The 25830-nt window shown below is 40.3% G+C and overlaps 1 protein-coding gene across 3 annotated transcripts in view; it reads left to right on the top strand.

Annotated features, from left to right (window-relative positions):
• Window positions 1–25830, top strand: part of NEGR1 (neuronal growth regulator 1) — a 618255-nt gene that overhangs the window by 264997 nt on the left and 327428 nt on the right. For all 3 annotated transcript variants that reach the window (XM_084637118.1, XM_084637120.1, XM_084637119.1), the window contains exon 2: window positions 21559–21791. In XM_084637118.1, coding sequence (XP_084493244.1) covers window positions 21559–21791 — 233 coding nt within the window. The remainder of the gene's footprint in view (window positions 1–21558; window positions 21792–25830) is intronic.

A 25830-nucleotide genomic window follows, 5' to 3' on the forward strand; every position in this document is an offset into this window, starting at 1 on the left:
GTGGTATGTGTACCTGTCTCTAGAAACAGAGCTGGATTCAGAGATATGCAATATGTGTTATAGAAACATTATCAATACAATTTATCATGGAGAGAGCAGAATATCTTGTTTTTCAGTAACATACAAGTGTGACAATAATATGAACCTTTGAATCAGAAGGGGAAATCTGTGTTGCTTTTTCTCTATTATTTTATGTAACATAACATGTTTTTGAAAAACAGTAACACTAAAGCCAATGTGCTCCAGGAGACCCAGGCACTTTGTCCAAAGCCATATAGGTAGAGCCTAACCTGGTTGTGCAGGAGCAGGGAATCAGACAGGGAGGAGTTAGAAAACAGAATACATGCAGCTGAGCCTTGTTATTCTGCAAGGTCGAGGTGATAGTTATAAAAGGAGAAAGTCAAAAAGAGTGGCTTAGTTGGGGGGAAAAGGCTGACTCGGTCTAGGACAGGGATCAGCAACCTTTGGCATGTGGCCTGTCAGGGAAATCTGCTGGCAGGCCAGGATGATTTGTTTACCTGCAGCATCCACAGGTTTGACCGATCGTAGCTCCCATTGGCCTTGGTTCACTGTTCCAGGCCAATGGAGGCTGCAGGAAGTGGCAGCCAGCACATCCCGTGCTGCTTCCTGAACCCCCCATGGCCTGGAACGGCAAACTGTGGCCAGTGGGAGCTGCGATTGGCTGAACATGTGGATGCTGCAGGTAAACAAACCGGCCTGCCGGCGGATTTCCCTGATGGGCTGCGTGCCAAAGATTGCCGATCCCTGGTCTAGGAGATTATGGTGTTCTGTTCATACCCCATAAAGAGGAGGAGCACTTGGTTTTGTTTATAGTCTATTCTCAGTTCCTTTGCGGGGGTGTCTGGTACCTGACTTTGTTTAGTCCTGTAAAGAGGCATACATCTTCAAAAAGAGCATGAGAAAAAGTATGCATCAGACAAATTAGAAGAGTGTCCTTGGAATACCCTAGTTCCATGTTAGGTCAGCACTGTGATACTGTTATGGGAGTCCCCCACAAATCACAGCTGCGAGTATTTGATTCTTTCTTCTATGTCCAAAAACTATGGCTCCTTCTTCCTCACAAATGATTTTATTGTGCAACTCATATTTGCTCACATATTCCAGCCAACTGATGTATTTATATCTGCATACAGTTCAGTAGCTTTTCATTTTTCTTTTAGATCAAACTCTTTTAGATTATCCCTGCTCTCTGAGACCCAAGATAATATCAAACATTCATGTGACTATTTTTTAAATTAAACCCTAAAATACAAGTCAGTCTGACCAATAGGAATATGCCTGGACTAAAATGACCTGTATTCCTTCTTCTTTTTTTTATGTTTTTTGTTTGCACTGTAAGAATTAAAAGTCCAGTATGGGTGTTCCATGGCCATCATAATGCATTCATTAGGAAGATGTGGCATGTATTTGAATTTTGCAAGTATAATGGCAAATCTACATTCATTATTTTTTCATGAATGTATCTTACTGTAATAATCTTCTGTTCTCAGTCCTTATGTTTTTGTCAGAACTTATTACATCAGTGATGAAATCTTTTTTTCATTTTTAGCCTTGAAAATAATAAGGATCACCATAAGTGTTCTAAACTGAAACAAATGCAGCAGCTAATTATTCCTTGATCTCTATCAGTAACCTAGCAGGTTGCTTTCAGACATATGTATGTTCACAAACATACCAATTTTCATTTTATATATACAAAATGAAAATATATATATGTATGTGTGTTTTTATATTATATGTTAAAACCCTTCCACCAAAGCCCAGGTTATTGAACATTTCAGATATAACAAACAACATTTTCAAAGGCCTGCTTAACTGCTTTGCTGTGGTCTCAGAGCTTATGTTGCTTTTTATTCCTTTAATTTGTGTTTCAGTGTCACATGGCAGAAAACCAAGGGGAAAAATTGTACCATCTGGTTTGGCTGTCATCTGCAGAAATGGTTGACTCATCTTTTTATATAAGACAAACATACCTGACTTTAAGTTTGTCAAGAAGACTTTTTCCCACGGAATGGTTAAACAAAAATATGCAGTCCTTGTTTATATTTTTATATATTATTTTGCTATAGTGACCAATTTTTTCATAAAGTTTAGAAACCAGTGTACGCTAATAAGAACGTAGGATCATATAAGCTTTGGGAATTAAATAAATAGATGCAAAATGTAGCAGCCGGTATATGATACTTCTTTTTGTAGGGATTGCAAATTAAAATTCCTCCTGTTTAGAATGATTCTACTAGTGTGGGAGATAATCCCTACATATGGAGTGGAGAATATTAGTAGAACCAATAATATCAAACAGATTACAGTTTTAAAGTGTCTCCATTGTATTATTTTTGTTTTTCTATTATGCTTATTTTGTTCACTTTAGGTCTGCAAAATCAATCCATCAACAGCATATGAGAGTGAGTGCGGGGGGGGAGAGGAGGCAGAGAAAGAGAGAAGTTTTTTCATATAAAAATTCTATAGATAATTCTAATTCATTAGAGTTGTGCCTGGTTATTCCATCTGGTGGAGTTGGCCTATAAAATGAAGAACCTATAATTGATATTTGAAAAATACATGTAACTGTTATCTCAGTTCATTGCTATCTGTTCAGAATGGTGGAGGCTGGAAACCTAGTTCATGAGAACAAACTTTTGTTTGGCTTGGATGATTTAGATATTAAGGTTGAAACCCACACAGATTTAAATCCAGATAGCACTAAATATAGGACAAATTATATTAGTAAACTTGCAAGAGGTATAAAAATAAAATCTCTTTCCATTTACATTTTTTGTCAATTTTTTTTTGTCAGGCAGCTGATGTGTCTAAATTGTTCTGAGGCAGTACAAGAAAATTGGATAAGACCTTTAGTGTAATGCTATTTGTGTAAGTACAGTTGTTACAAACTACTCTACACAGTATGTACTCTAGCTTTTGAAACTCTGCTTTGCAAGCAGCAATCCAAACAGACAAGAAAAATGCTGAGGCACCCTTTCGTTCAGCCACTTTCCTATTGAAATCTTAGTTCATTAGTATACTCTCATAGGAAAAGTTGAAAAAAATCTAATTTACTGGAGATTTTTGTACATTTAGGGACAGATTTTAAAAAGTATTTAATTGCTAAAAATGCAGATAGGCATCTAGTCAGATGGTCAAAACTGCCTAGATACCGAACTCCCATTGATCTACAATTAAAATTCCAACTTTACATACAAATCATGATAATGAGAAACATACTATATGGCCTTAAATACGATTTGGCTAATCACAGTTAAAGGTCATACAAAAAAGAAAAAATGTTTGTGTCTAGTTTTTCCTATGAATTGTTTCTCTTAATAGAGAAGGAATTTAAGTTAATATTCTAAGAGACTATAAAGATCCATAATAGAGTAGCAGTCTGCAATGAGGATATGTGGATGGAAGTAGAATTATTGTAGTAGTTGGGGTGAATTCCATGAGGTTCTGCCATTTCTTTATACTACAGAGCAGGGCTTGGAAAATTCCATTTGCTACTAGTGAGCAAGAGGCATTCCCTGGTGAATGAAGGAGGCTGAAGTATCAGTTGCTATAGTATTTAAGCTTTAATTTAAAAAAGAAGTGCCTAGCCCGTGGGATTGCAAAGATTAAACTCTAAACGTGACCATAAGGTAAAATGATGCCGTGCTCTTTTCTAAGTCTTCAGAAAAACAATTCCAGTGTGTCTGTTGCAACAGCAAGTGAAACTAATACAATACTTTTCAAGTATCGGGGGTAGCCGTGTTAGTCTGTATCCACAAAAACAACAAGGAGTCTGGTGGCACCGTAATGACTAACAGATTTATTTGGGCATAAGCTTTCATGGGTAAAAAACCACTTCTTCAGATGCATCCAAAGAAGTGGTTTTTTACCCATGAAAGCTTATGCCCAAATAAAACACTTTTCAGTTTCACTGCTGCTATTTAGATCCCTTTGTGTATTTGGTCCCCATGAACCTGGGGGAATCCCTTTGGGGATCCATCAAACATTATTCAGAACTCTCTGAGCACCAGTGACAATGTCAAGAATCTTTCCCTTTGCAGGTGCTTGGGAAATCTTGAAGAAGCAGCAGAGAAAGCACTGGAACTTTTGCATTTGACCTTTCTTGTGTTCCCCTGCCTTCTCATCTTTCGTATCAGCAAGTCGCTGGTAGGTGTCTGGCAAATTTATCAAGCCCAGTCATAGAGCATAATAATGTGGTTTGTGCAGCCCTTACATATAATAAACCATACACAAAATCTCAAAAGTACTAAAGGTGACCTATGAGACACATGTGGATGGTAATTATGTTAATTACTCCTGAAAATTCAGGTAGCAAGTAGCCACTTGATCCATTTATTTCAGGCAGTTTGCCAGTTAAAAAGCACATGGTATTAGCTGTTTCTTTTGAAAAATCCATGGATCATCAGGTATCTCTGGACAGTTTCCTTGATTTCTCCCAAAACATTTACATTTCTCTAGTTCAAATCTATTGCTTCATGAAGGAGTATAAAATATTGCTGGACAACACCCCAAAAAAGTAGAAACTAATAAGTTTGGAAGCAAACTTTTCAAATGAGCTGATTATGAATAAGTATACTGCTACTATATTAAATTAGTTATTTGAATGAAAACACTGGGTAAAAATCTCAAATAAGAATTAGATTAGTTGATGGAGGATAGGTCCATCAATGACTATTAGCCACAATGTCCAGGGATGCAGCCCACCATGCTTTAGGTATCCCTAAACCTCTGACTGCCAGAAGCTGGGTCTGAATGACAGGGGTTGAAGCACGCAACAATTGCCTTGTTCTGTTCAGTCCCTCTGAAGCATTTGGCACCAGCCACTGTCAGAAGACAAGATCCTGGACTACCTGGACCAGTGGTCTGATCCAGAATGGCCATTTTTATGTAAAGTTTTATAAGAGGACCCTATCATAGATAGTATCATGGTTCCCAAATCCTTCCTTGTACTGCCTGCTGTCCCTACACAATAGTGAAGGCACATTGGTGTTGTGGATAAGTTGTATGCTATGAGGGATGAAGTATGCCACATAAATGCCTTCCATCTGGCCAATTATCCACTATTTAGCTCCTTTCTATACCACACAGTGATGGGTAACATATAGGCCTTTGGAGAACATATATGCCATTCAAGGGAGATGGACTGGAACTTTTGAAAATGAAAAAAAAGATGATAAGCTTTATTATAATATGTATGATATTACTGAGTAGAATTTAAGTGGCTTAAAAAGTAGAATCTCTGCATAGAAAAAGCCAAAGGACAAGAGAGCTCATGTGAGCATGTTTAAAATACCTAGGTGCCAATGCCTACGTATTCAAACAAGGCTTCTCCAACCTCAATTAAGGTGAGGGTGGAATAGAGATTGGACTCTTTCTGATTGTGCATAAGGAGGATAGTGAGAGATTGCTGAGCCAGAAGAGAGGGTCAGGATTTGGCACTTGGAGCAGATGACTGGAATAGGAAGAGGAACTGAACTGTATGCTGAGTTGTAAAACTGGCCAGATGGCTTGTTGTAAAGAAGAGGAAGATGCTGGGAATGATGGACTGTCTGGCTATGGATTTCCTAACCTGAATTCTGACAATGAAGTAAACTTACTAGGGTTAGTTTGTTTCCTACTGCTCTAAGACACACTCTGCAGCATCCACCAAGATTTGTCATACTCTAGAAGGGACTAAAATCTATTCATAATTATGATAATAAGCACTTCTCTTCTTTAACAGTTTGTCATCTAGAGTTGCTCCCAAACTGGAGTGCACAGCTTAAAATGTACAATGTGGTTTCTGCCTTCCGGGAAAGGCAGACAATTCAATATTTGTAAACCTTTTTACTCTGGAAAGGTAGCACTGCATGTGAGAAAAACCCATCATATTTCAGTTGAGTGCTGCTGGGTTATTTTTATCCAGGAAGGCTTTTCTTAAAAAAAAAAAAAAAGTAGTTTTGAGGAAGTCAAAAGTCAATCAGATATACTGGGATGAACTGAAAAATCAACAGGAATTGAAATTAGGTTTTCAGGGTACAGCAAATGGTATGATGAAGATGCCAACCAAGATATAGTATCTTACACTCTTTAAACCTATTCAGACAATGTTCCAGTCATTTCCAACCAAAACGAACTTCTCACAAACTGCATTGTCCAAATGCAAAGTAGAGAAAAACAGGGCTTTCCTTGTGTATGTTTCTTTGTATCCCTCCCTAATCTGTGAACAGTATAAACTGTACATAGTATTATAAAAGGCAGATGCGTTGTGCAAAACCATCCCTATCAAGTGAATGAAAATGCCAGAGAGAGAAAGTTCTGTATCTACAACCTTAAACTCTAATTTAAAAATACTGTTCATAGATCTTAAGCTCCTGTTTTATTTGGCTTCCTGGGAATTGTCTGTGCAGATTTCAGTTCCATTCTTTGAACTACATAGTCTCCCTCTGGTGGCTAATTTGACATCTACAAACTCCCTTAACTGTAAATCAGCTGTGTTGCTTCTTGAAGAAAATTGTCTATCTAACGTTGTGAATTCCAATGATGCTTAGGCTTTTTTTTCCCCTCCATTCTGGCTCCCTCTGTGATATGGGTGTGATTCCACTGTGATATGAAATGCTTCAGACATTTATAGAGAGACATTTATTCAGGAGGATCCCCAGACACGTAGACCCCAATTCTAGGCCTCTTTTCCACTGCAGAGAGGGTTGTTCCTGGGTCTTCACGGTTCCAGTTGCTCAGGCACAATGGTGACTGTGCAGTATAATTACTTACATTGGTAGAGAGGTCAGTATCTCTTGCTGCATATAGAGGGTAGAAGATCTCTGTATCTGGGAAGTATTGAGCTCATATATATATAAGCTCGCTACCCCAAGCAACTCCCAATAGGCTTTTGAGCCATCCTGTTACCATAGGGGTCTCTGCAGCCATGAAGCAGCATTAAACACTGTAAACTGCATACACAGTAGGGGAGAGTGACGGGAATGCTAAATATATGGATATATTTGCCTTGGTAGGGATAAGAATTACTGGGCAGTGGGGGGCTGTTTGCTCTCTGCCCTCCATACCCAAGTGCCTCTGAGGTGTGCAGCTCTGTGCCACAGAATTACCAGGGCCAGGTTTTGGCCTGTAATTATTATTAAGCATGGACAAATTAGTTTCGATTAAAAAAAAAGTACCTAGTGAACTTTCACTTAGAGCTGGAAGTAAATCTTCTTTATGGTTCAGACAAGTTCAATTAGCTATGTTTTGTTATCTTTTCTGGTGTTCATCTCAACTCACTGTTTCCAGATAGAACAGTAGTGAAAATCTGAAAACATCAATAGTCTGTGTTTATAATATTTCTATTACTTCCAGAAGCAGGAAGTACTGGAATCCTTGCAAGATTTTTGGCCCAATTATCAGACCCTTGAGGATTGGATCACTCAGATAAGGCTCTGAACTTTTGGATGCTTATCCAAAATTAACCTCTGAACCTTCTGATGTTCCACCTTCACTTACCATTTGATTTAAATCCATTCTATCCTTGGGGAGTGTCAAAAATATTCCATGAAAACTGTTTTTAATAGAAAATTGGGCTTTTATGTAAAACATTTTGCAAAAAGTGTCTGCTTTCCATAGAAAATTTTGATTTTTTTATTTAAAAAAATGAACACCCAGAAATCAAAATAGTTTTGTTTAAAAATAAAAAAGTGATTCTGAAATGATGCTGTAGTGCCCCATGGGAGTTGTAGTTTGGGTCCTTCAAGCCCTTCTTCCCCTTGATGATCTACACACTCTGGCTGAACTACATCTCCTATGATGCACCAAAGCATCTCAACAAGAGGGGAGGTTTTGGTGAATTACATCTCCCATGATGCATCTCGGGAGCCTAACCCACCAAAGACAATGGGGGCATGAGGCACAGCAACAGAATTGCGAAACCAATTTTGGGGGAGGTTTAGATGACCCAAAAAATGGATTTCAGTTTTTCATTGACAAATCAAAATTTTCATTGAAAAGTCAGTAATTGTATTTGTTTTATAAACATTTTCTGCACAGCTCTGCCTTACACATTCTAAGGACATATTCAGTTAAAGAAGCAATTTATAACATATAACATTATTTTAATTAAAGCCAGGTATAAATAGGAAATGTTCTGTGTTTTTAACTCTGTAGCTCTTGTGTAAAATGACTAACACCTTTACAGCTAGATTCCCACTTTCTCTTTTTCCACCCTCCCGTCCCTGTCCACATACACAGCTTGTGGGATTCCACGCTTAGCATGTCTGCATGTCAAGCTGGGGGTGCCATTCCCAGTTCGAGGAGCCAGGCAGTTTCTCGTGGCGCTAGCAAGTTTTAAAAAAATAAAAAAGTAGATGCAGCAGCACAAGCAGTGAGACCTGTCCTGAGATGGGGGGGTTCCACGACCACCACTCCCAAGAGAAGGAGGCGGGTGGTGGTGGTCGGGGACTCTCTCCTCCGGGGGACTGAGTGATCTATCTGCCACCCTGACCGGGAAAACCAAGAAGTCTGCTGCTTGCCAGGGGCTAAGATTCGCGGTGTGACGGAGAGACTGCCGAGACTCATCAAGCTCTCGGATTGCTACCCCTTCCTGCTTCTCCACGTGGGCACCAATGATACTGCCAAGAATGACCTTGAGCGGATCACTGCAGACTACGTGGCTCTGGGAAGAAGGATAAAGGAGTTTGAGGCGCAAGTGGTGTTCTCGTCCATCCTCCCCGCGGAAGGAAAAGGCCGGGGTAGTGACTGTCGAATCGTGGAAGTCAACGAATGGCTACGCAGGTGGTGTCGGAGAGAAGGCTTTGGATTCTTTGACCATGGGATGGTGTTCCATGAAGGAGGAGTGCTGGGCAGAGACGGGCTCCACCTTACGAAGAGAGGGAAGAGCATCTTTGCAAGCAGGCTGGCTAACCTAGTGAGGAGGGCTTTAAACTAGGTTCACCGGGGGAAGGAGACCAAAGCCCTGAGGTAAGTGGGAAAGCGGGATATCGGGAGGGAGCACAGGCAGGAATGTCTGTGAGGGGAGGGCCCCTGCCTCATACTGAGAATGAGGGGTGATCAGGAGGTTATCTCAAGTGCTTATGTACGAATGCACAAAGCCTTGGAAACAAGCAGGGTGAACTGGAGGTCCTGGTGATGTCAAGGAATTATGACGTGATTGGAATAACAGAGACTTGGTGGGATAACTCACATGACTGGAGTACTGTCATGGATGGTTATAAACTGTTCAGGAAGGACAGGCAGGGCAGAAAAGGTGGGGGAGTAGCACTGTATATAAGGGAGCAGTATGACTGCTCAGAGCTCCGGTACGAAACTGCAGAAAAACCTGAGTGTCTCTGGATTAAGTTTAGAAGTGTGAGCAACAAGAGTGATGTAGTGGTGGGAGTCTGCTATAGACCACCGGACCAGGGAGATGAGGTGGATGAGGCTTTCTTCCGGCAGCTCACAGAAGCTACTAGATCAGACGCCCTGGTTCTCATGAGTGACTTTAATTTTCCTGATATCTGCTGGGAGAGCAATACAGCGGTGCATAGACAATCCAGGAAGTTTTTGGAAAGCGTAGGGGACAATTTTCTGGTGCAAGTGCTAGAGGAGCCAAGTAGGGAGGAGCTTTTCTTGACCTGCTGCTCACAAACCAGGAAGAATTAGTGGGGGAAGCAAAAGTGGATGGGAATCTGGGAGGCAGTGACCATGAGTTGGTTGAATTCAGGATCCTGACACAGGAAGAAAGGTAAGCAGCAGGATACGGACCCTGGACTTCAGGAAAGCAGACTTCGACTCCCTCAGGGAACAGATGGGCAGGATCCCCTGGGGGACTAACATGAAGGGGAAAGGAGTCCAGGAGAGCTGGCTGTATTTCAAGGAATCCCTGTTGAGGTTACAGGGACAAACCATCCTGATGTGTTGAAAGAATAGTAAATATGGCGGGCGACCAACTTGGCTTAACGGTGAAATCCTAGTGGATCTTAAACATAAAAAAGAAGCTTACAAGAAGTGGAAGGTTGGACATATGACGAGGGAAGAGTATAAAAATATTGCTCGGGCATGTAGGAATGAAATCAGGAGGGCCAAATCGCACCTGGAGCTGCAGCGAGCGAGTGATGTCAAGAGTAACAAGAAGGGTTTCTTCAGGTATGTAGCCAACAAGAAGAAAGCCAAGGAAAGTGTGGGCCCCTTAATGAATGAGGGAGGCAACCTAGTGACAGAGGATGTGGAAAAAGCTAATGTACTCAATGCTTTTTTTGCCTCTGTCTTCACGAACAAGGTCAGCTCCCAGACTGCTGCGCTGGTCATCACAACATTTGGAATAGATGGTCAGCCCTCTGTGGAGAAAGAGGTGGTTAGGGACCATTTAGAAAAGCTGGACATGCACAAGTCCATGGGGCCGGACGAGTTGCATCCGAGAGTGCTAAAGGAATTGGCGGCTGTGATTGAAGAGCCATTGGCCATTAACTTTGAAAACTCGTGGCGAACGGGGGAAGTCCCAGATGACTGGAAAAAGGCTAATGTAGTGCCCATCTTTAAAAAAGGGAAGAAGGAGGATCCTGGGAACTACAGGCCAGTCAGCCTCACCTCAGTCCCCGGAAAAATCATGGAGCAGGTCCTCAAAGAATCAATCCTGAAGCACTTACATGAGAGGAAAGTGATCAGGAACAGTCAGCATGGATTCACCAAGGGAAGGTCATGCCAGACTAATCTAATCGCCTTCTATGATGAGATTACTGGTTCTGTGGACACGGTCTGACACGGTCTCCCACAGTATTCTTGTCAGCAAGTTAAAGAAGTGTGGGCAGGATGAATGCACTATAAGGTGGGTAGAAAGTTGGCTAGATTGTCGGGCTCAACGGGTAGTGATCAATGGCTCCATGTCTAGTTGGTAGCCGGTGTCAAGTGGAGTGCCCCAGGGGTCGGTCCTGGGGCCGGTTTTGTTCAATATCTTCATAAATGATCTGGAGAATGGTGTGGATTGCACTCTCAGCAAATTTGCGGATGATACTAAACTGGGAGGAGTGGTAGATACGTTGGAGGGCAGGGATAGGATACAGAGGGACCTAGACAAATTGGAGGATTGGGCCAAAAGAAATCTGATGAGGTTCAATAAGGATAAGTGCAGGGTCCTGCACTTAGGATGGAAGAACCCATTGCACAGCTACAGACTAGGGACCGAATGGCTAGGCAGCAGTTCTGCGGAAAAGGACCTAGGGGTGACAGAAGACGAGAAGCTGGATATGAGTCAGCAGTGTGCCCTTGTTGCCAAGAAGGCCAATGGCATTTTGGGATGTATAAGTAGGGGCATAGCGAGCAGATCGAGGGACCTGATCATCCCCTTCTATTCGACATTGGTGAGGCCTCATATGGAGTACTGTGTCCAGTTTTGGGCCCCACACTACAAGAAGGATGTGTATAAATTGGAGAGAGTCCAGCAAAGGGCAACAAAAATGATTAGGGGTCTGGAACACATGACTTATGAGGAGATGCTGAGGGAACTGAGATTGTTTAGTCTGCAGAAGAGAAGAATGAGGGGGGATTTGATAGCTGATTTCAACTACCTGAGAGGTGGTTCCAGAGAGGATGGTTCTAGACTATTCTCAGTGGTAGATGAGGACAGGACAAGGAGTAATGGTCTCAAGTTGCAGTGGGGGAGGTTTAGGTTGGATATTAGGAAAAACCTTTTCACTAGGAGGGTGGTGAAACACTGGAATGCATTACCTAGGGAGGTGGTAGAATCTCCTTCCTTAGAAGTTTTTAAGGTCAGGCTTGACAAAGCCCTGGCTAGGATGATTTACTTGTGGATTGGTCCTGCTTTGAGCAGGGGGTTGGACTAGATGACCTCCTGAGGTCCCTTCCAACCCTGATATTCTATGATTCTATGATTCTATGTGTCTGGGGCAAGGGTGGGCAAACTACAGCCCAGGGGATGCATCTGTCTCTCCAGACGTTTTAATCTGGTCCTCGAGCTCCTGCCGGGCAGCGGGATCCAGGGCTTGCCCCACTCTGGCTCTCCAGCTGGGGAGCAGGGTCAGGGGCTTTGCCCTATTTGGCATGGCTCCTGGAAGCAGCAGCATGTCCCCCCTGCTCCCACAGCTCCCACTGGCCGGGAACTGCAGCTCCACCTAGGAGCCGGAGGGGGGACATGCCGCTGCTTCCCGGAGCTGCTTGAGGTAAGTGCCGCCAGGAGCCTGCACCTCTGACCCCTCCTGCACCCCATTCCCCTTCCCCAGCCCTGATCTCCCTCTTACCCTCCGAACCCCTATGAATAAAAAAAAAATCCCAATTAAGAAATTCAAGCAGAGCTATTTTGTATAATTAGTAATAAATCTATGTTTTAATTGTGGGGAAGGTGACTGTAGCAATGAGTTCAAGAAACACCTAGATTTATTCCTGGAGAAAGAATAGCATAGAAGGTGAGGAATAGGGAAGATGTGGTTAGAGATTTTTAAGGAAATTGGACAGGATGATATCCAATACTTGCAAGTCATTCTCTGATAACTGTTGGAAGAAATATTGAAATATCCCCATGCAGTTATGTCAGTTAACACTGGAAATGATGTTTTAAATCTTCTGTAAAACATTTTTGATTACAGCCTTCCATCAAAAAAAAAAGGAATTACTTTTTCCATTGCACTCTCAGAGTCACATTTTAAGACAGAGATAATCTCCTGACTGTACTATGGTTTAGTCAAAATGTTCTCAAGAGACATAAGATAAATAAGGATTAATATTTCATTTGTATAATTATTGTACTACTTGATTCAATTAATTTTGTTATATGTTTGTTCTTTGTTCATAAAACATAACTGGTGCTTCTTGGAGATTGTTTTAAAATTAATTGCATTAAGTGAAATCTTATGGTGACTAGCATGATGTTTAAAGATAAGCAGAAGCTAAAGAAGAAAAAAAGATGGGGCCCATAATACATTCATTATCAATCAGTACCCATTAATTATAATAAATAATTTGGCCTTAATTAACATGACAGATTATGTTATTGGGGTTTATGGTGCCTAATTCAATTTTGGTTTTTGTTTTATCATTCATGAATGATCAATAAATGCTTCAAATAATTTGGATGTAGGGGGCTACAGACTTAAACCTGCAAATGCTCTTAGAATCATAGAATATCAGGGTTGGAAGGGACCTCAGGAGGTCATCTAGTCCAACCCCCTACTCAAAGCAGGACCAATCCCCAACTAAATCATCCCAGCCATGGCTTTGTCAAGCCTGACCTTAAAAATATCTAAGAAAGGAGATTCCACCACCTCCCTAGGTAATGCATTCCAGTGTTTCACCACCCTCCTAGTGAAAAAGTTTTTCCTAATATCCAACCTAAACCTCCCCCACTGCAACTTGAGACCATTACTCCTTGTTCTGTCATCAGCTACCACTGAGAACAGTCTAGATCCATCCTCTTTGGAACCCCCTTTCAGGTAGTTGAAATCAGCTATCAAATCCCCCCTCATTCTTCTCTTCCTCAGACTAAACAATCCCAGTTCCCTCAGCCTCTTCTCATAAGTCATGTGTTCCAGTCCCCTAATCATTTTTGTTGCCCTCCGCTGGACTCTTTCCAATTTTTCCACATCCTTCTTGTAGTGTGGGGCCCAAAACTGGAACAGTACTCCAGATGAGGCCTCACCAATGTTGAATAGAGGGCAACAATCACGTCCCTCGATCTGCTGGCAATGCCCCTACGTATACATCCCAAAATGCCATTGGGCTTCTTGGCAACAAGGGCACACTGTTGACTCATATCCAGCTTCTCCTTCACTGTAACCCCTAGGTCCTTTTCTGCCCGAGGACCGAACCTTGGGGCACTCCACTTGATACCGGCTGCCAACTACACATGGAGCCATTGATCACTGCCCGTTGAGCCCAACAATCTAGCCAACTTGCTATCCACCTTATTGTCCATTCATCCAGCCCATACTTCTTTAACTTGCTGGCAAGAATACTGTGGGAGACCGTGTCAAAAGCTTTGCTAAAGTCAAGGAACAACACGTCCACCGCTTTCCTCTCATCCACAGAGCCAGTTATCTCGTCATAGAAGGCAATTAGATTAGTCAGGCATGACTTGCCCTTGGTGAATCCATGCTGACTGTTCCTGATCACTTTCCTCTCATGCAAGTGCTTCAGAATTGATTCCTTGAGGACTTGCTCCCTGATTTTTCCAGGGACTGAAGTGAGGCTGACTGGCCTGTAGTTCCCAGATCCTCCTTCTTCCCTTTTTTAAAGATGGGCACTACATTAGCCTTTTTCCAGTCATCCGGGACTTCCCCCGATCACCATGAGTTTTCAAAGATAATGGCCAATGGCTCTGCAATCACATCTGCCAACTCCTTTAGCACTCTCGGATGCAGTGTATCCAGCCCCATGGACCTGTGCTCTTCCAGCTTTTCTAAATAGTCCTGAACCACTTCTTTCTCCATAGAGGGCTGGTGACCTCCTCCCCATGCTGTGCTGCCCAGTGCAGTAGTCTGGGAGCTGACCTTGTTCGTGAAGACAGAGGCAAAAAAAGCATTGAGTACATTAGCTTTTTCCACATCCTCTGTCACTAGGTTGCCTCCCTCATTCAGTAAGGGGCCCACACTTTCCTTGACTTTCTTCTTGTTGCTAACATACCTGAAGAAACCCTTCTTGTTACTCTTAACATCTCTTGCTAGCTGCAACTCTAGGTGTGATTTGGCCTTCCTGATTTCACTCCTGCATCCCCAAGCAATATTTTTATACTCTTCCCTGGTCATTTGTCCAGTCTTCCACTTCTTGTAAGCTTCTTTTTTGTGTTCAAGATCAGCAAGGATTTCACTGTTCAGCCAAGCTTGTCGCCTGCCATATTTACTATTCTTTCTACACATAGGAATGGTTTGTCTTATGACTGTGCTTACTACCACAAGTAGTGCATAAACCCTGCATCTTGTATTAAGTGATTCAAGTATCAGACCCTGTGACAGAGACCCATAGAAAAGTCAGTAGTTTCAATTCACAAGATTTTCTGCACTGATCTGCAGCTTTGGGCCTGATCTTACTTCCAGTGGAGTCAATCAGGAGTAACTCAACTGATAGATTCACACTATGTAAAATTGGTATAAGTTGAATTGGAATCAGGTTCTGAGTTTTGGGATCAAGCTAACCCCAAAATGAAACTCAATAGAAAGCTCTGGATTATTCTGCATGAAAACAAGAACTCAGACCAGAGTCCTTTGAATATATTCTCAGGATCACACAAAATTGTGCCCAAATTTTCCTGAAATGGTTGCAAATCTTAGGAAACCTGTCGGCTTCTTAGGCCAAGTTTCAAGTTTGTAACAAGATTCTAAACCTGACCATTTTTTGTCGTGTTGTATCCTATTTGCTTTGCTACTCTCTTGTAAGGAAAGAGACATTTTAGTAGTGCACTCTCATCAGTGTCTGTCCTTTTATTTTGGCAGTAGAACAGCCTTAGGCACCTCAGTGTAGGGGATCTATAACCCCACCTGACCTCAAACAAGGTATGTACCAAGGGAGCTCTCATCATCGTGAGTGGAAATCAAGGAAGTTGGTCCTATTCAGAAGGTTATCATGTAACATTCATTCACTTTCATTCTGGGACACTTTCCCCCTTCATCTAAGCTTTTCCTGCCCCCTCAGAGATCAAGATGCACATGTTCTGAGAATATTTCACTCACCCTTACAGCTGAGGGCAAATTACCTCTTTGAGGTTGCAATAATGGTGTGAGAGTTGTGCAGTCTGTAGACTTCCCACAGGCACTGAAGGTACCAGTTCAATGATGTTCCTATCAATCTGAGAAGTGAGTTTCAAGACCAAATTTAATTCTTGTGTGGCAGTAGGTGGGATACAAGCTAAGTTGTCTGTCTGACCCTCATCATTATTTAAATAATGTTAATGGGCTTTAAACCAAAAGAAAAAGGGAAACCCCTTTACAATCTTTGGTAGTTAATTTCATTAGCATAGAATTATCACACACTGTGAAATGCATAAAATATTAAAAGTTAAAGTATTTTTGCTCACTGAAAAAGTGGGGTAGTGAACAGAGATGAGTGTATGCAGCAATTGTGGTTTAAGGGATAAATGGCAAGGAAGAACTAGCACAATACTGCCAAAAATGTATTTTTGAACATTTGAGTAATTAATAAATTCACAAATCAGGAGAAATTTACAAACAGAAAAAATATGAATTCATAGGACAATGTATCTGCAGCAAATAAAATTGACTGGTTGTAGTACACACTAAATCAGGGGTTCTCAAACTGGTGGTCAGGACCCCTCCGGGGGTCATAAGCTTATTACATGAAGGGTTGCCTGCTGTCAGCCTCCACCCCAAACCCTACTTCGTCTCCAGCATTTATAATAGTGTTAAATATAAAAAAGTGTTTTTAATTTATAAGGGGGAGTCACGCTCAGAGGCTTGCTGTGTGAAAGGGGGTCACCAGTGCAAAAATTTGAGAACCACTGCACTAAATACTGTAGGCACTTTCTCCATTGCTTTTTTTGCCACCTTTTTGTTGCTGGTTTGGGACAATGCAGCAAATTGCTATGTTCTTACTAATGTTCAGTCTATCCTACATGAAATCTTTGGGCCAAATTCTGCCCTGGCTTACATTTAGTTCAATCATATTGCCTCAGTGGATTTGCACGGATTGTGAGTCAACACAGAATATGGCCCTTTTTTTTTTTTTACTTTTGGAGAAGATTGCTTCAGGGAAAATAATCTTTCTTTCTACACATATTTTATCACTCCTAAAAGTCCACTTTCTAAAGGTATACGCAGAACAGGAACCTGATTTGGAATGTCATTTTTCTTTGAGTTATGTCTCTGTGTTCCAGAAAAGTTCTTGTTTTCAAGGAGAGCCACTGAACCTAAACTGGGAAAGTATGATTTTTGGTTATACATCAGGAAAAGTCCTGTATATGACCTTGCTTGCTCAACCTTGAAAATTGATCCCCTTGTTGTAGTGAGTAAATTATAGTCAATGTACAATATTATATTTGTTAATCAACTTTAAAGTTGTTTTTTGGCAGATTCCTCCTATCTATTTGTGATGTTCACTTTGGATGGTAAAGGGAATTGGCAAGCAATAACAACTTGGTCTTTGGCACATCGTTCAAAAAGAGTGAGAAACTATCACCAGACCAAATAAAACAGCTGGACGCAATCTAATGTTTATAATATCCCTTTTAAGAACTCATTTATCTCACCTTTTCTCAGCACGAAAGCCTTGATTTTGAAAGAGGTATGTTTAAATGAGGAGCAATGAGGAAACTTTGCAAATTTCAGAACACGTCACAGCATCTGGCTTCTTTGCAGGCTTTTGACAGCTTCAGAACTGCCCGTTAGGGTGCTGAGGCATCTGTGACAGTAAATGGCTAACCTATCCTTTTGAACATCATTTTCATGTGATTTAAATTTTGAATCTGAGGAAAAATCCACTTTTATCTTTAGTTGGTACCCTTAAAATTGCTACTTTCATTATTCAACATTTGTGAGCAAAAGTGGCTTATTTTCTTACAATCTAAATAAACCCTTTATTTTTGTGGGGAGGGGGAAGCTGTTTTGCTAGTGGTGTGTGTGTGTGTGTATATATATACCCATGTATCTGGGCAGAATTAGAGAGAAAGAAAAATCTAAATATTCACCTGGACCCAAAGGCTACCTTCATAAATACTCATATACACCTCACATCAAACTGCTGTAGAGTGGTATTAGAGAAAAAAAATACCAAGTTCCAAAGAGCAGTGTAAGGATTTTGGAGTGTGCCTGCAAAGTGTGGTTTTTATCCTTGCCCCTCCCGAGTCCACGATGCACAGTATCATCTTTTGGATTTCAGGGAAGGTCTTCAAGATTATTGTTTGTATCCCCCAAATCTCTCCAGACCTCCAAACTCTTCCTTTAGGAACCCAAAGCTTTCCACTGAGGTCTGCTCATACTGGTTTGAACAAGGAAGAAAAATCTGAAACATCTCTCCATAGAAGAGCTTTCAATCTCTGTCTTGGTGTCCCAAACATATAGAACCAGGGGAGTACAATAAAACAAAAGGAGCATAAATAAGTAACATTTACTTGTCTAAATGTTATGCCTTTTCTTACCTGTTCCCTTCTCCAATTTCCTTATTCCCTTCTCCTTCCTTCCTTCTTCTGGTGTTCTCTATCCATCTTCCTAACATTTTCTTCCTTTTTTCTCAGTTCTGTGTATTTTTAATCTAATTTTCTCTTCTTCTTTCTTTGACAAGCCACATCTCCTTTCTCACTCATATTCTCTTTCATCCTCACCTGATCCAACGTCCATCACATTGCTCTCTCCTGGATTATATTTTCTCTCCTCCCTTACCGAGCCTTCATGTATTCTCTTTGCTTCCGACATATATTCCCTCTCTGATTACAGTTCAGGAGAAAATTCCTATTTAAGGTAGCAATTAAGAGCCCATTTTAAGCCCCCATAAAATCAATTAGACTTAAGCACATAGTTGTGATTAAACACCTACTTATGTTTTCTCTTGCATATGGGTGGTCTTAAGCATGTGCTTAAGTGCTTTTCTGAATTAAGAAAAGGAGTACTTGTGGCACCTTAGAGACTAACCAATTTATTTGAGCATAAGCTTTCGGAATGAAGGTTTCTGTCTCTCGTTCCCATCTGTATTCCACTGTCTCAGCAAGATTCCCTTCCCTGTCAATCAGTGTCTAATATTTAGAATTTATATAGCATTGTACAAACATCAATTAATGATCAGTCAAAATGCTGCTGTGTGAGGTAGGGAAGAAAGAACTGTTTCCCTCATTTTTAGATGGCAACAAAGCCTTAGGCATCAGAAGGAGTCTGTATGTGAAGGATTAGAACACAGGAGCAATTTGCTTCCAAATTCATGCTTGGTGTGGTGCACAATGCACCATTGAGTTGCTCCCCCCATGACAACCAGTTGCTACCTTGGTTTCTCAGCTGGTTGGCAGATGGGAGGGAGCTTGTGTCAGCTGTAACACAATCTGTGGCAGCTCAGGAGGCTCTGACTCCCTCACTGCTGCACACTGGTCTGTCCAAAAATCAGCTTCTCAGACCACAAACAGCGGCCTTTGGGGCTGTAGATAATATGTGAGTTTTATGAATTATCATGGTAATACATTATCAAGTTAAATTTTTAAGGCTTTCTAAGCAACAAAAAGGGCTAGATTTTTCATTTATTTATTTATTTTTAGAATGAAATTTAGCATTAGCTTTTACACTCATTGCATCTCATTATCAGGGATTCAGCTATGAGAAGTATGTACTTAAGTCAGTATTTTTCATTCTGTTTTAAAACTGTTTTAGAAATAGTATTTTATAGCCACTTGATCAAGTGCCATGTGCAGATTTCAACATAAATTTGTGGCCTCACATCATAGTTTGGCCCAACAATCTAATAATCCCTTCTTGATTTTGTGCTAACAAATCAACAATCTGTTTTTATTACTTGTTAGTTAACATTTAACAGTATCCTGTTAAATAGATTGTCTGGCTATACTGAAAGAAGGACAGGAGACATTTGACATGGGTTTAATCAGTTTGCAACTTTATTATTAGATGTCTGGCACTACCCAGCAGATAAAAGTGTACAGTGGAGGTAACCCCACGTTTATTCCATAATTACCTGGGGGGCTTCCACCACTCCCCCTCTTTTTCCATCCAGGTCCCTCCAGCAAATCCACTGCCGGGACTTTACCATACCCGGGGGTCTTCCACCAGTTCCCCCTCTTTTTCCATCCACTCCCTCCAGCAAATCCATTGCCAGGATCTTACCATCTATTTCCCCCACCCCCCTAGGAGGGTTAAGGTGGGCTATAAGAATGTGGGGGTTGGCTGCCTGCCGTACCAATCATAAGAGTCCCCAACCGCCTCCCCCCACCCCGCCCCCCACAATGTAAAAGGGAGGCTTGAGGTGCAGGGCTATCCCTTTTAAACCCTGCATTCCCAAGGGATGAGTCACCAACCACAGTGACCCTTTTGCAACAGTTTTCACCCCCCTCCTGCCCCAGCCGTAAAGTACCGTTTCCTTCATTCGACCAGCCAGCCAAATACCCTCAAGATGTGGTGCGGTCATTTCTCTTAGCTCAGTGTGCAACAATGAGCAATTTACTTTGATGAAAAACTATATTAGAGAAATATTACAAATGTTTTTCTAATATGTAATGCCATATATTAACAATGGTAATTCAATGCAATGGCTTAATTATCTTCATGGAGAGCTATATATTTTTATGGAATACATACAGAAAAGACGTTCAGTTAACACTGAACTTTGGCTTCTACTAGTTCTGATTCTGCACATGGTAAAACTGACTGCAAATTAGATTCTGCAATATATATTGTTCATAATATTTTTCAACTGATTAATTTCATATAGTTAGCAGTAACCTACCCTGTCGCATTCAGCTTGCAATTTTGTAGCAATCTCAAGCACTGTGTTCAAATCCCTAGTGTTGTGTGTAAAGATGATATGAAACTCTTTCAATGTATATTTTCATTCTGTAGTTCTGCTTTGTACTCATTTAAAAGAATTAGTCTTTAATTTGTAGAGAAAGACTTTCAAAATGAAGTTTAGAAAGACAGCAGTTTGTCACATTCATTGGGAGTATTATCTACATCTTAACGTGCAGGGAGTTACTTGCAGAGCTCCAATTAAATCGCTTAGTGTACCCTATTGCATGTTATTTTTTTTGTAATTGCTTCTTTAATAAACAATAATTGTACAAAACTACAGTCATGTACTATAAACTAATTACACTAGTTTGAATCATTAACATACCACTGATCCACTTCCATTTATTTTGATGTAGCTGAAATATGCTTCATATTTGCTTGTTGTCTAGGAATGGCAATCTAATAGGAGCTCTGCTTACATAAATGGAAAATACTGTACAACATAAAACTTAGAAATGATAAATAAGATGAGCATAAAAAGAAATAGTACAGTTAAATATTTAACTTAATTGTCAGTCTTGTGAAATGGCATGAAAAATAGTTAAGGGAAAAAATTTTTTCAAATATTTTACCAAATGAGGAGAAACTCATTTTGGAAGAAAAAGAAGAGTAATTTTTATACTAGATAGCATGTACCTCTATCCCGATCACTACTGGATGGAATTTGAATTGCTAAAATTTCTTAATAATCTGATAGTTAAGGGAGTTAAATGATAGGGAACTGTGATTTTTGGAGCAGAATGAACTGAGTTCTAGGCCTGTTGTCATCAGAAGTGGTCATGGGGTTTAGTTCAGAAATTACTGAAGTCCTCAGTAGCCACACATCAGCAACAATTCAAAAATGCAGACTTAGAGAGGGAGGAGATGATAATGAAGTTCCCTATGTGTAAACCTTTTCACTGCAAGCTATAAGGAAGATTCCCCTGTATTTGGAGCCAAAGTAAACTTGGTTTCTGAATTTCTAAATGACTTGCAGCTTTTTAAGCTATGTCTAATAAGTTGTAGTTATATGAAATATTGACTCTTAGTGTGAAAACAAATAACTAACAAACTTACAAAGCTCTCTTTATTTTCATTCTGATTATTAATCTTTTTCTTTGGTAATTCACAGGTGTTATTTGGAAGATGGAGCTTCAAAAGGTGCCTGGCTGAACCGCTCAAGTATTATTTTTGCAGGAGGTGATAAGTGGTCAGTAGATCCTCGAGTTTCAATTGCAACAGCAAATAAAAGGGAGTACAGCCTTCAGATACAGGATGTAGATGTGACAGATGACGGTCCATACACTTGTTCTGTGCAGACCCAACACACTCCGAGAACAATGCAGGTGCACTTAACTGTACAAGGTACGTGTTTTAACCAATTGCACAGCATTATTAGGAATGTATTGAAAAAATCAGCATTTAAAGTAAAGCAGTCCTTTTTTAAATTATATTTTAAAAAATATGTTCTCTTCTTAATGCACAGTAACCTTGTGATCAGAATGCATCCTCTAGAATGTCAGTCTAATTTTATTATATTTTTGTTCCATAACCTCTCCCATGGATTTTGGCACCATAATGATTACACTAAGTTCATAAAATCAACACAGAATTTTTTTCTATAAGATATATGCTATAGTTATAACAGGAGTTAATTCAGGGAAATCCTATCGCCTGTATTATACAGGCGATCAGACTGGATGATCATAGTGGTCCCTTCTGGCCTTATAATCTATGAACTTTTCAGCACAGCTCAGGCAAAATCCTCAGCTCTATTGTCTTGTATAGGTAGATAGTGAACTACCTACTTCTCTATTCAGTTCCCTTTTAAATTCAAGCCATGATCATGAAAGTGTATGTGACCTAGATGATGGGCATCTGAGCATGTTTTAGCCAGCCCCTCGTGACCTCATGACATATTGCATAGACCTCATATGTCAGGAGGAAAAAATTCTGTGACCTTTTCAACCATGTAAGAGACTTGTGGTAAGTTTTTTTTACATTTATTAATTACTGTGCACAGCTTTTTGTACAAGATATAAGAATTTTAATGCTAACTAAACAATCCTGCTTTTTTCTCAGTACCTGTGCATTTAGAAAGTAAGGTGGATCAAGAAGCTATTGTGTTAGATAGAGACTTATGCAGTATACGCTGGAGTTGTTCAAACACATTCTTATGGACAGAATATCACCATATTGATGCCAAAATTACCTTGATTTCATTCCTACATAAGTGGCACTTACGTAAAGCCATTGTCCTGCAAAAGTGAGCTCTGTAGTTATTCTTTTGTGGCCTTTAAATCAGGTATTAGTCTCCTCAAAATGTGGTTATTCTTGATTACTTGCAAGGATTCATTTATTTTCGGTTACTATTTTATCTTTTCTGTCATTAGAGAGGATATGCCTGCAGTATTTGCAGTGTCAAGTAGTTTATGTTTTAAAAATATGATAAACACCTTTATGTTATATTTTTAAGTTAATAATTGCCTCATCAACAAGCCAAACAGGTAACACGCAGACACAGAAAGTTTGTACTTCAGTAGCTGATGTGAGATTACTGCAGTTTTGCAATTACTTTGTTTTCCAGAGCTCAGAAATGAATATAGTAGGTAAGGTAAAAAGCTTAATCATATGGTGCTGTTTGTAAATGTAATTATTCATTTGAAATTGATTGGCATTTAAACAGTTTTTCAGTTATATGAATATAAGTTCAAGAGGGACAAACATCAATAAGTCAAATAGGGTCAATTCAAGCAGTAAGTAAATGTCAGAGAAACAATTGTCCTTAAGGAGAGATGATTATCTGCATGCTAAAACAAGCTGTCTCACACATTTTTATTCTTCAAATTTTAGTAGGTCCCGTCAATGCATGCTTAGATACATATTTTAAAAATATTGTTTGAATGATAAATTTTCAAGACAAGATAAAGTAAATTATTGAAAGAGTACACAACTCTCCAGATTAAGGATTGAGGGCATCCAAAAGCCTTTTTTTAAGGGTTTGGCTTTCTTTGAATAAGCAGCCCAATAATCAACTATTTTTAAACACTCCTATAGCCTAATTAAAAAGTTCTAGGAGACAGGTGGTTTAGAAATGAGCAATGAGATGTTGAACCTTTCATCTGTTGATCAACCATTCAAATCTAGCCTTGGATTAGCAGTGATCAAAATATTTTACTATTTGATTGTTGTCCAGTGGCCAGCGTGAAATAACTCTAGCTTTCTTTCATATGGCAACTGTAAAAGCAACCTTAAAGGTCAATGTCCAAATTTGTCATTCGCTCTATAGCTTCTGGCGGAATGAATCAAGAATGAATCCTACAGAAGGATTTTAGAGGGCTGCAGTTCACTAGTTGGTCTATGGTTTGGATGTCTTCTCCACATTCACATCCCAGGCTATGCTTCATTTTCCATTTTCGTAGTAGATAATTGCAACGCCCATATGAGGTTCTGATATGGTTCACTGTGATCCATATCTTACATCGCATGGTGAAGCCAGGTGGTTGGTCTGTAGGACCATAGTCAGATCTTGATTCTTGATCCTGTTATTTTTACACAACCTCCACCACTTGTCTTTTGGTTAGAATCCCAAGATTTTAAGAGTTTTGGCCATTAACCAGAAAGAGCTCCTAAACTTAAGGCACCATGTTGGGTTGGAGGGGAGTTTGGAGATCCTCATAGATGGGCAAATCTATGTTTGTATTCCTGCTGCTTCTCTTCAAAGTGATGGTGATAAGATATGCATAAATAAGGAAGGAAACTAGACTTGGTGTTGACTTCTGCACTCCTGAAACAATTTGATTAACAGTGTTCAATTGCACATCGACAAGTTTTGTTTGTGTTACCTACCCATATTGTTGCATAATATTCAGCTGCTGAGAAAATGAGAGCTGAAGAGGCTATCCATAAGATGAGAATGTCTGTTTCCCAACTGGTCACAGCTCATTTGTGGATTATATTGTTCCTAGTCTTTATCATGGCAGTGGTCTTCATCAGATGTTGGCCGTATGGGATGGTGCAATCCAGAACCATTCCAAGATATTTCAGGAAATCCTTGTGCCTGAGTTTTATGTTGCAGAAGATGGCTTTCAGATGCTGCTTTGCATGTTGGTTGCTCAGGTGGAATGTGAACACAGCTGTTATAACTTTAGTGATGTCAGTACAGTGCTTTGTGGCTAGCTCCGCACTACACAAACAAAACATAACCATAACATTGGCATTTTTAATGGGAGTCTTACAAGAGAGGCAAGGATTAAATGGCCATGGAGGTGGCCTCTTCGTTTATTAGCACATGGATAGAGAACCTCAGTCTCCAGGAATATCAACTCAGTTCATTTCACAAATCCCATAACAGTTAAATTCCTTTAATAAGGAAAAAGGTTACCTCTGTGCTAGAAAGCTAAATATCCAGAGTTTGCTGCTGTTCTGGAGTTAGAAACAACAATGGGAGTGGAGGGTGATAGTTGAGGGGGTAGGGTAAGAAGAAGAAAGAAATTGTATACCACAAGTCAAATGCTGCTTTGTTACATTAGTGCACTACCCATTGACTTGAATGGGGAATATCAAATGAGAACAGAATTTGGCCCAGTATTACTCTTTTTCAGGTTTAATTAAACAGTTATTTCTGACAATAAGAAAGTTAAATAACCATTAGCTATAGCTACACAGTCATTTAACCTCATGTATGCTACTAGTTTGGTTTTCTGCTTCTTTAAGAACCTGTACATAGATTCCCAGCCCTGCTCTGCACCCATTGCACTGCCCAGGCAGCACAGAGAGAAGAATCTATTATGCTTGATATTCCCTTTGAGGGATCAAGTCCCGACTCCCCAGTAAATGTAGAATTGGCATACCAGCCTCCTGTGTCACCTTGCCTCCATCTCCAGTATAGAGCTATGTTGGGGCAGGGAGAGTGCATGGCAGGAGATCACTTCAGCCATCTCAAGTTGGTGGACAGTCTCTTGGAGACTACTGCCAGCTGGCATGGGCTAGAGGAACTCCCAGGCTGTATTAACCTATGCTAGGGTGGAATGAGGCAGAGAATCCTAACTCTAATCAGCTCTCTGATATACTACCCCATCTGCCGCAGCATAGAATGTAACCCCAAATGTCTGAGAGCACAGGAATTATGTATGATTTTAAAAAAAAAGAAGCCTGAGTGAAAATTATTTCTACCATTTGTGTATTGTTCTCTCTGAGGATGCAAAAGCAAAGGAAGAAGGTATGTATCTAGTATGAGATATATCTGGTAAAATTTCAGACAATGTCAGTACAACATTAAAAAAAAACTTGACAAATGTATTTACTATGTTGACAGTTGAAAATAGAACAAATAAAAACATCAACGAAATAGTGTGTGTGTGTGTGTGTGTGTGTACACAAATAGAAATACCAAAAACTTTGT

The sequence above is a fragment of the Lepidochelys olivacea genome (assembly GCF_965140295.1).
Source record: "Lepidochelys olivacea isolate rLepOli2 genome assembly, chromosome: 8".
NCBI lineage: Eukaryota > Metazoa > Chordata > Testudines > Cheloniidae > Lepidochelys > Lepidochelys olivacea.